Below are 11,182 nucleotides of genomic sequence, written 5' to 3'. Positions count from 1 at the left end.
ATTTAAAGTGAACTAATCCTTTAATGTTATTTTGAGTAACCTATGAAAATGCATTGCTTTGGTGCACATGTAGAATGAAAGCACGAACTGCTGTTTGATAGCTTATAAGAAAAAATCAAGACTACCAACATAAAGAAAAGGTTATTGGTTATGTTTTTCATTTGTGGAGAAACCGTTTTTAATGCAAATAATAAAGGATACCTATTTCTAATATAAGCGACATTCAGAGATAGGCTACACTTGAAGTCACTGGTTGTCGCCTATGACATAACTTGCAGAAAGGGTCTGTAAGGGAATTGAACAGAACACTTTCACCAACGAAATCACGAGCGAACTGCACGCCTAGACACTAGAGGGCGCTCTGACACCTCTGCTGGATCAGTTTGTTATCAAAGCCACTGGAGATAGCATCATAGACGCAGAGAAAAACTTTGTTTGGCGGTAAGTATGAGGCTGGAAGAGAAACATACAATTTTAAAGTCATAATTCATTCAAAATTTAAATTTTGTCATCATTTTTTTAGGCCTACTTACGTGATCCCACCTGTATTAATTTTGTTTTAATGGTGGATTGGGCTTTAAAGTACATATGTTCTACTCATTTTTGTTTTAACTATTGGTGAGTTATATGGTTCAATGAAGAACCTTTACAGAACCTTTCAAGGCACAAACGTTTTAGATTAGGCGCTTTTTAAAATTTTTTACTTATTAAAGGTATAGTTCACTTCGAAATTAATTTTGGTATGTTTTAGCTTACCCCAAGGGCATCCAAGATGTAACGTTAGGTGTCTTTGTTTCCACAGTAGTTTCAATTTTGATATGTTTAGGTCAAACCGTTCTTGTCTGTCAGTCATAATGCAGGTCAATACTTCAAAGAGCATGCACAGAGAAGTCCAGATTAAACATGATTTAATGACTCGTAAATGTAAGTACACAAACGAGCGGTTTGTGTGAGAAAACAAACAGCATTTATAGTTTTTACCTCTTGTAACCACAGCCACTTCAAGTGATCTGAGGGCGCGGCCGCATTCGACCTGCGCTGTAAATCATCGGAAGTGATTTAAATATTGTTGTGAAAAAAATTCTGTTTATATATCAAAATCGTCTTCCATTGCGGTTTCATGTATATCTAAATATGTTTAGATCTGCACAGTGAAAGGTAGCACTTCCGAAATCTCTTTGTAAATAATGAGTGACCTATACGTGTTACATGTGTGTCCTGTGGTCCCCCATTCTTTGTGTATAATTTGGTTCAGTCCTGTTTCTAGTTTCCCGCTCCTCGTTTGTATTCAGTCCCTTCACCTGTGTTTGGTTAATTTTGCCCCAGCTGTGCCTTGTTCCCCTAGTCTGTTCTAGTGTATTTAAACCCTGTGTTCTCCTCACTCCTGGTCCGTTCTCGTTGATGTATAGTGTGGTTACTGTTTCCCTGAATTATTTGATTAAATTCCTGTTGACCGGTTCTCCTTGTCTCCTTGTGCTTCCTGGGCACCACACGCCTGTAACAGAAGAACGGACCAAAAAGTAAAACAGAAGAACGGACCCTAAAAAAGAAGAAGAAGGTGAAGAACTTTATGGCAGAAGACAAACTCCTCTTCATTTCCCAGAATGGGCGATCGTTGGAGGGGTATGTGGAAGAGTTCCTGAGTCTTTATCATCAGGTGAGCTGGGGTAACTCTACTATTAATGCCTGCTTCCGGATGGGACTGGATGATGGTAAATTATTCAGATTTATCTCCCCTGATGATTGTTACAGGTCAATCCCTGACTTCATTAACTATATCCTAGAATTACATGGTTCTAATTTCTTTGTTGATATAGTAGAAAACAATCAAAATCATCTAGTCCCTACCCACAAGCATGTGGATGCCCCAGTTCATCCTGAACCAGCACCTTTCACATACCTCTCCAAGGGTTCGAAGTCCTCGGGCTCATCCGAGATGGTCTCAGGGGAAGATCTGGCGAGTCCAACCCAGTCCGTAATCCACTTCAGCCCCACCGAGACCGCCCAGGGTCCAGAGCCTCATCCTGCAGAGACCGTCCAGCCTGAGAGCGTCCAGCCTGAGCCCGTTGCCTGCCCGCCAGCGCCTGAGCCCGTTGCCTGCCCGCCAGCGCCTGAGCCCGTTGCCTGCCCGCCAGCGCCTGAGCCCGTTGCCTGCCCGCCAGCGCCTGAGCCCGTTGCCTGCCCGCCAGCGCCTGAACCAGGTTCTACTTTTCCTGAGCCGGAGTCTCGTACCGCCGAGGCCGAGCTCCACGCCAGCCCTGCCGAGCCCGAGCTCCACGCCAGCCCCGCCGAGCCCGAGCTCCACGCCAGCCCCGCCGAGCCCGAGCTCCGCGCCAGCCCCGCCGAGCCCGAGCTGCGCGCCAGCCCCGCCGAGCCCGAGCTCCGCGCCAGCCCCGCCGAGCCCGAGCTCCGCGCCAGCCCCGCCGAGCCCGAGCTCCACGCCAGCCCATTCAAAGAGCATGCACAGAGAAGTCCAGATTAAACATGATTTAATGACTCGTAAATGTAAGTACACAAACGAGCGGTTTGTGTGAGAAAACAAACAGCATTTATAGTTTTTACCTCTTGTAACCACAGCCACTTCAAGTGATCTGAGGGCGCGGCCGCATTCGACCTGCGCTGTAAATCATCGGAAGTGATTTAAATATTGTTGTGAAAAAAAATCTGTTTATATATCAAAATCGTCTTCCATTGCGGTTTCATGTATATCTAAATATGTTTAGATCTGCACAGTGAAAGGTAGCACTTCCGAAATCTCTTTGTAAATAATGAGTGACCTATACGTGTTACATGTGTGTCCTGTGGTCCCCCATTCTTGTATTCCGCCGAGCCCGAGCTCCACGCCAGCCCCGCCGAGCCCGAGCTCCACGCCAGCCCCGCCGAGCCCGAGCCTACTACGCTGGTCCCGTCCAGCACCGATCCCGAGCATACTCCGCTGGTCCCGTCCAGTCCCGAGCCTACTCCGCTGGTCCCGTCCAGTCCCAAGCCTATCCCAGAGCATGTTCCTGAGCCTGTCACTCTCCCCAAGAAAATTTTGGGGGGGGGATATAGGACTCCGCCATGGCCACCTGGAAAAAATAATCCACCCTGGGCCCCTGCGCTACCTGATCCACCCTGGGCCCCTGCGCTACCGGCTCCGCCCTGGCCACGCCCTCAGCCTGCTCCGCCCTGGCCACGCCCTCAGCCTGCTCTGCCCTGGCCACGCCCTCAGCCTGCTCCGCCCTGGCCACGCCCTCAGCCTGCTCCGTCGTGGCCACGCCCACGTCCTGCTCCGCCCTGGCCACGTCCACGTCCTGCTCCGCCCTGGAGGCTTCCTGCTCTGGATAGGCCTCGCCCTGGTCAGCCTCCAGGGCGCCCACCCCATTGAAGTTCTACGGCGCGAGGTCGCGCCTTTTCGGGAGGGGGCGTAATGTTACATGTGTGTCCTGTGGTTCCCCATTCTTTGTGTATTTGGTTCAGTCCTGTTTCTAGTTTCCCGCTCCTCGTTTGTATTCAGTCCCTTCACCTGTGTTTGGTTAATTTGCCCCAGCTGTGCCTTGTTCCCCTAGTCTGTTCTAGTGTATTTAAACCCTGTGTTCTCCTCACTCCTGGTCCGTTCTCGTTCATGTAAAGTGTGATATTGTGGTTCCTGAGTTTTGTTAATTAAAGATCCTGTTTTCAGTTATCCCTCGTCTCCTCGTGCTTCCAGTACCACACACCCGTAACAATACGTGCGAGAGATCACTTCCGGCGCTTGCGCAGACCGAAGCGCCCGTGCTCTCAGATCACTTGGACGTGGCTGTGGTTACAAAAGGGTAAAAACGATATAAATACAGTTCGTTTTCTCACACAAACCACTCGTTTCGTGTCTTAAGCCATCAATGTGTACTTACATATTTACGAGTCATTAAATCATGTTTAATTTGGACTTCTCTGTACATGCTCTTTGAGGTGGTGACCATAGACATGCATTATACGACTGACAGAATGAACGGTTTGACCGAAAAATATAAAAAAATTAAACTACTGCAGAAACAATCATACCAAAAATTAATTTCAGAGTGAACTATCGCTTTAAAGGTTCTTTAGGGTTCTTAAAATGGATCCTATCTATCACTTGTCAGAAAGTCGGATTTACAGGTTTATCACTTCTTCTGTGGCATCACTATGAAAACCCACTTTGGGAACATTTAGTTCCATTTTCATAGTTGATGTAACTCACGCTTGTATGCCTTTTATGTTGAACACTTAATTGTTTACCTTTGCCCCAGTCTTTCAATCTTAAACCATGAAAATAAACATAATTATACATTATTTTTATTTATCAGCTAAATAAGGGTGAAATGTTCTGTTTGAAAATACCAAAATGGCCTTCCTTTAGTTAGGATCTGACGTAATTTCCATCAAAATGAACCTTTTTGCCCATATATATATACCTATATATATTTTCTCCAAAAGTTAGTGTACTTATTTACCCATTAGACAAGAAGACAAGAACATGAGGTGAAATATGAGACACTCGTGTGAAGAGAAAACCGAAAAAAACACAGTAAAGATAGCTTTTGGACAGAATTGTTTTTATATTCTTTTAGAGAAAACTGTCTTTGTGGCTGGAATGGTGTGTTGACAAATCAAAGACAGCTGCTATCCATTTGATATATTTTTATTCTGTATAAGTCTATAGATGTCTCTATACAGCTGATGTCTTCACCAGTAGAATGAGCCCCAGATGAAAGTTCTTGCGAGCTTGTCTTTGGGTAGCGGGAAGTGACAGTTCAGCGTGTTTTCACTGTCTTCCTGCTGTTTGCCGTTCAAGTAGAGTGACAAATTAGTAGTGCAAAGCCATTATAGCCCTCCACTCTCTCTGTTTATCTTTCTGAGGGACTCTGTCTTTGTCATTCACACACTTTTTCTCTCGGCTTCCTCTCTATCTCTCCTTCCAGTTTGCCTCTCTCGCGCTCTCTCTTTCCACCATCAAAGCATTGCCATTGCAGTCATTTTTGATGGGATGACTTCCGATAAATAAGCCGGCTGAGTGTGTGAGAGTGTGTCCACCTGCTGTCTTTTCAGAGCTGACAGCTGTAGTCCTCTTGCAGACGGCTGAGGGAACCGGAGGGTCTCGCTGAAGGGGACGCCATGCTTTGAGCCTAATGGAGCCTGAAGCATCATAACGGACGTGACTGGAATGAGGGCCGACCGCAGCTGCGGCGATGACGGATTTCACAGGGTGGTCTGGTTTCTTACGAGCTGAATGTGTGGCAGGTGCAGTGGCATGATTTTGAGCCAGAGTTCACCATCATTCCTCCCAAAACTGTGCTTATGTAAGATCCCAAACACTTGACGAATAGAGCACACCTGCAGGCTTATTTGACCAGTCATGACCACTATATTCCCTACATCTGTCAGGTTGTTATAAGAACATGTTTTTTCACTATTAACTAACTATTAACTATGACTTTTGCCTCAGTAAACTACTAATTACTACTTATTAATAGTTAGTAAGGTAGGATTAATAGATGTCGAATATGGTCATGCAGAATAAGGCATTAATATGTGCTTTAAAGGTGCTAATAAACAGCCAATATCGTCGTAGTTATTGTGAGAAATTGACCCTAAACTAAAGTGTTACCATTATTTAAATTACGAGAATGATTTAATGGTTTAATATTGTGTAATATTTTGAAGGATCTGTTGACAGAAATGCTATATCATATGTACATAACTATATTTTATAAAGTCCTTACTAAATGAACTGTTATGTTTTTATTATGGCTTCGAGTGAGCCATTTCTATCTACATACACCGCGGGTCCCCTTACATCGAAATGCTCCGGCCTGTTTCTACAATGGCCCTAAATGGACAAACGCGTTTCGTCACTATGTTGTCAGCCCATTCTCACCCCCAAGGCGTCACTTAACTGACGCCTTGGGAAGTATTTGGACATGCTTCAATATCTGACGCTTCAGGCGCCCTTTAGCGTCAGCTAGATGACGCCCTAGGATCGCGTGTACCCTACCCCCACCCCACACCTAAACCTAACCGCGTCCTCCAACTGACGCTTTCCTTTAGCGTCAGTTAGATGACGCCGTAGGATCGCGTCATGTAAGTGACGCTAAAGGGCGCCTAAAACGTCAAATATTGAAGCATGGTCAAAGGTGACGCCTTGGGGTGAGAATGCGTTGATGTTGTTCTTCATGTAAGGAAGCGCTAAAGTCAGCGAATAAAACTATGACACAATAATAACCAAGTAACAATAATATTGGCAATAACATATAATTTTACTGAATTATAAAGTAAACATCATTTCTTAATTTATCTTTGTAAAGAAAAGAAAAGTCATAACATTTCTCAAACACATTTAAGAACTGATCTTGAGGTAAAAAGTAAGCTCTTGAAAATCAAATATAACATCAGATTTCTTTTTTCTTCTACCAAATCACCCCTGCAGTATGAAATGCAGTGGGATCATGTAGTGTTTCCTGGCACTCATCTGTTTGGTTTGCTGTTTTTGTCCAGCATAAAATCTCTTTATCATTTGCAGCTATTGTATCACATCACATCACACCATCCTCTAACATTGTTCGTGCTGTGTGTTTGTGCCACAGGGTGTGCGACTGGTGTCTTAAAATAACCAACACACCATTCTAAAGTGGGTCAGAGTAGGAAGTGGATGCCAAAGGCACCGATGGACATACTGAGCTACATCCTGGTCATTTTCCCTGCAAGCAGTTGTGAAGAATGATACGGTGTCTGGTTAATGCAGGTCAGTGTATCATTGACACTTACATTATAACAGAAATAAACAGCTATGGATACTGCTCTGTTTTGACATTGTAACAATTTTAAAGGGACACTATGTAACATTTTTTTGTTAAAAATTAACCAAATAATTTAAATAATCAATACATCTATCATCAAAGAGTCAATACATCATCAATCCTTCTTCCAAAACCAGTTTTTGTCTTACCCCAATACACAATGGTTAGTCTATTATATGTTTGAATTAGGGCTGGGCAACGATTAATCGCGATTAATCGCATCCAGAATAAAAATTTGTGTTTACGCAATATATGTGTGTGTGTGTAGTGCGTATAATTATTTTGTATATATATAAATACACACACATGCATGTTTATATTTAAGAAAAATGTGTTCTTAATATATCAAGTATTTTATTCATAATATTAATTATGTATAAATATATATAAAGCACATACATGCAAATATTTCTTAAATATATGCATGCATGAGTGTGTATTTATATATACAAAATAATTATACGCACTATACACACACATATATATTGCGTAAACACAAACTTTTATTTTGGATGCGATTAATCGCGATTAATCGTTGCCCAGCCCTAGTTTGAATACTTTAGACTGGATTGATTTTGCGGGAAATTCCCAACATACATCCCTTGTGCGTCTCGTTATATACGTAAAAAAGAGAAAAGTTGCTCCGGTGTTGCAATATATTTAATTACTGAAATATTTAGTTCCACTGGGTGGCGCTTTTATGTATATTCATGATATCCTTCTATTGCGGGCATATACTTGATACAACTCGAAAACGAATAGAACTGAAAATATTACTGCACGCTCCTCATTCGCAACTGTTTAATGGGTTGTTTCGAAAAGGTAATAAAAGTTTAAGCAACAATGAGAAAGATAATGAAACATTTAAAATAATATGGGGAATGCAAAATTAAGTGAGTTTCTGAGATAATTGTTAAAACGGCCTTGGCACTCAATAAAAAGAGCCTCCTTGTATGTCCAGATCACACTCTGCTCACACCCAGTCTGAAACAGACAGCGACTTTAGAAGATGGTAAGTATAATGTGGAAACAAAAGCAAAAAAAAAAAAAAAAAAGCTTATGCTTAATATTGAAAATAGGAGGAAATCTTGAATATTCATGAGAGCGTGACCCAGTGGAACCAAATATTTCAGGAACTGAATAAATTGTAACACCGGCTACTTTGACGTCTGTATGGTGTGGGATTGGCATAGGTTAGACGAACAGAGGAGAGTTTGGTCTGCTAGCAAAAAGAGAACTTGACAGAGCCAGTTATAAAACAACAATCAAATCAGATTGTTTTTTTTTTTTTGGAGATGGCGAGAACTGAGGGATTTGAAACTCTATAAAAGCGACACGAAGATGACGTTTTTATTACTAAACATTGCGAGTAAGGTATTTTACTGATAAATTGCAATAGCTCTCTTAAGAGTTCATTGTTGTAAAGCAGTATTCTGCGAAGGGTCAATTCATTATGGTTATGGCAGCGCTGTCTGTGCTGGAATTTATCGTCAAGGAAGTACCGTGACTAATAGGGATAGCTAGAGTACTGTCTTCAGCTAGTCAGACTGAGATCCTTTTTATCTACGTGTGTGTGGGGTTGTTGTGATTTTGGCATGTTACTGGATCAACATCTTTTGTTGATTCTGGAACAACAATTCTGCCCAAAAACACAGTTCTAAAACCTGTGCGTTTGTGTGTGTGTGCGTGTGTGTGTGTGCAGTATGTAATTTAAAAAGACAATTTGGTTACACTTTCTTTTACATTCCTGTTCCCCATGTGCATACTATGTACTTATTATAGTAATTACAATAACGTGGTAATAACTAGGTACTAAGTCTGAACCTTGAGTAATCTATTATATATATAATGTAATAATACTAGTTATTATATTTTTTTAATAATATTTAAAGAAAATCATAGAGATCCTTAAATCATTGTTTTTTCTGATTTTTGGGTGAAATATGCCCTTGACGTTCCTCAATTATTTTCAGACACAAGGGGGCAGACATGTATTCTGCTGTAAAAAACTGAATTGTTACATGTTTCTGTGGCATATACAGACATACATGATTATTGTGGTTTTGGGGGGATGTATTTGTAGGATATGAGTCAATTGTATGCTTGTTGGGCTTGGACTGAAGTCAAACTGTGAGATTATGTGGTTCATGTCCTGTAATCATGTAACTTGCATCCACAAAATTCAGTGTTGACGTCTTCATTGAACACAAACGGCGCATACACACACATACACACTCATTGTCTCAAGCCATAAACCACCAATGGAGCTAAAAACGTACCAGAGAATGCCTTCAATGTCTTATACATATTAAACAATTAGACTACATATTAATAAGATTTCATTACTAACCAAATCAAGCCAGTAAACCTCAAAATCTCTTTTTAATTTCAGATTTCTGGCTGTGTTGTTTTATCAACAAGTCTGCAGGTAATGACATCGCTCACATGTTCTCCATCTGGTTGGCACTGATAAGAACTTCCAAAGGGCTTCTGGGTAATAGTCTTCACTGACTTAAAAAGCTGGAGCGTAATGTATTCTGGTTGAGATGGCCCTGCCGGCAGCCTGCGTCTCCTGCCCTGAACAATCAGCTGTGAAGTGTGCGGTTGTTAGAGGCAAGCGTCTCTCTGAGACTCATGATTCATACTGCACCCCCATTTCAGAGAGAGAGAGAAACAAAATGGCTGCTTTCAGGGCCAGAGGGGGAGCCAAAAATCCTCACAGTAAACTGAAAATTGCGGCAGAGGTTGAATGGAAAAATACTGTTTTACGCTTCCAGATTAAACCACTTCAATTTAGATATCATGTCGGTTTCTTTTGGAACTGTTTTATGATCAAATATTTGCATACGTGATGAAATGTTGAGTAAATCAGTAAACAACATGTATGGGTTATGTTTCAATCCCAAAATCAAAAGAACAAAATAAGAAATGGTGCTTTGCTTCATTAAGAAAATTAAGCCTGTTTTTGCATCGTTTGCATTCTTATAACCATTCGGCACATTTCCAAAAAAAAAAAGAATTGTGTATTATTCAAATTGCCGTTTAATTAAAAAAATGTTTGCAGAAATTATGGAAAAAAAACATTACTTCACAGTAAAACATCCAAATGCACTACAGTAATGAGAATATGCAGAGGCAGTTTTTTTATGACATGTTTTTGATAGATTCACCCATTTATGTCAGTGCATTATTATTCATGCAATATACTAATTGCAAGTGTATTCGGTGGTCGTGTCTTCTCTGGGTGCATGCTCAGGCTCAGAGGCTTGCAGGATGGAAAAAGGACACAACCTCTATTTTCTGGGTCATGAGCTACGGTTTATGCCCCAGGAGTCAACTTCGCAAGGTGCATGATGGGATGCCAGATTGTATAGATATTACATGATGGGAGGCAGGAGGGGGCGTATATCTGGAATTTTCCAGAAAGTCTCAGTAACTGCAGGCTTCATAGTGGAATTTTGTATAACACTGTAAAGGCGAGCTACTCTTCAACATTAGCATCCTATAGATTTTAAAATGATAGTTTAGTTATCACATTTTGGTTATACACACAACAAAAGTATATATAGATTTAAATGAACACACAAATTTTGACTGCCCTAATATACATACACATAAGTATATATATATATATATATATATATATATATATATATATAAAGTAGTATGGTTAGTATGCAACAACAACGGGAAACTCTATATTTTGGTGCATTGTGCGCATGTCGGAAGATTAAATTCTATATTGATATAAACGTGCACATCAACCCAATTTGTACCCCACTTTATTTATTGTTTATGTAAACACTATGTTCGGATTCATCAATCAGAATGAATTCATTCAGTTTGAAGCAAAATAATATAGATAAAGCAATAAAGCAAAATAGAATAACTTCTAAAATCTATGTTCAGTTTTTAATTTATGCAGTGAAGACTGACATGTTTGATTATTCAATTTCTGCTGCCTATAGACCCACCTAAAAAAAATCGTATTGCAAAGCAAATTCCTTTTTTTCTCCCTTTTTTGGGGGGATTATAGCAGGAAAGGTAAAAATCTGAAGAAAAAAAAAACTGATATATTAAAAGCACAGCTAAATATGACATTTATTACAATGGATTTATGTGGAGATCGTCTTAAGTTCGCATAAATTAAAAGTTGTTATATTTTTTATATTATGTTATATTTTTTATGTTGTATTTTTTAAAAATTGTTCAACTATACAGTAATGTTGAATGGCTATAATTAAGGGAAATAATTAAGGGAAAAAATCCACTTAATAGAGACATCACTATCAGCACTGGTATCATTGATGCTGCTAGTATGTGCTTACTAAAAAGATGCTATTAAACAAATAATAAAAATGTACTGTCTATGTTGTTTCTATATT

The 11,182-nt window shown here is 40.5% G+C and overlaps 1 protein-coding gene and 1 long non-coding RNA gene across 2 annotated transcripts; one reads left to right on the top strand and one right to left on the bottom strand.

The window, feature by feature from the left end:
• Positions 1 to 1,957: 1,957 nt before the first annotated feature.
• Positions 1,958 to 4,179, bottom strand: LOC148969520 (uncharacterized). Its single transcript, XM_089125411.1, has 3 exons — positions 4,159 to 4,179; positions 2,899 to 3,141; positions 1,958 to 2,451 (listed from the first exon to the last, which is right to left on the bottom strand). Exons 1-3 carry the CDS (start codon positions 4,177 to 4,179, stop codon positions 2,020 to 2,022), a joined length of 696 nt encoding a protein of 231 aa, XP_088981537.1. The 3' UTR covers positions 1,958 to 2,019.
• An 864-nt stretch (positions 4,180 to 5,043) lies between these two features.
• On the top strand, positions 5,044 to 10,137 carry LOC148969519 (uncharacterized). The gene is made up of 3 exons (XR_016149309.1): positions 5,044 to 5,241; positions 6,585 to 6,742; positions 9,190 to 10,137. It is a non-coding gene; the product is annotated as an uncharacterized LOC148969519 (long non-coding RNA).
• Positions 10,138 to 11,182: the final 1,045 nt, after the last annotated feature.

The sequence above is a fragment of the Pimephales promelas genome, chromosome 22 (assembly GCF_988280905.1).
Source record: "Pimephales promelas chromosome 22, fPimPro1.hap1.1, whole genome shotgun sequence".
Taxonomy (NCBI): Eukaryota; Metazoa; Chordata; class Actinopteri; order Cypriniformes; family Leuciscidae; genus Pimephales; species Pimephales promelas.
Note: the sequence above shows the minus strand (reverse complement) of the source record. Positions and strands in the feature narration are given on the sequence as shown.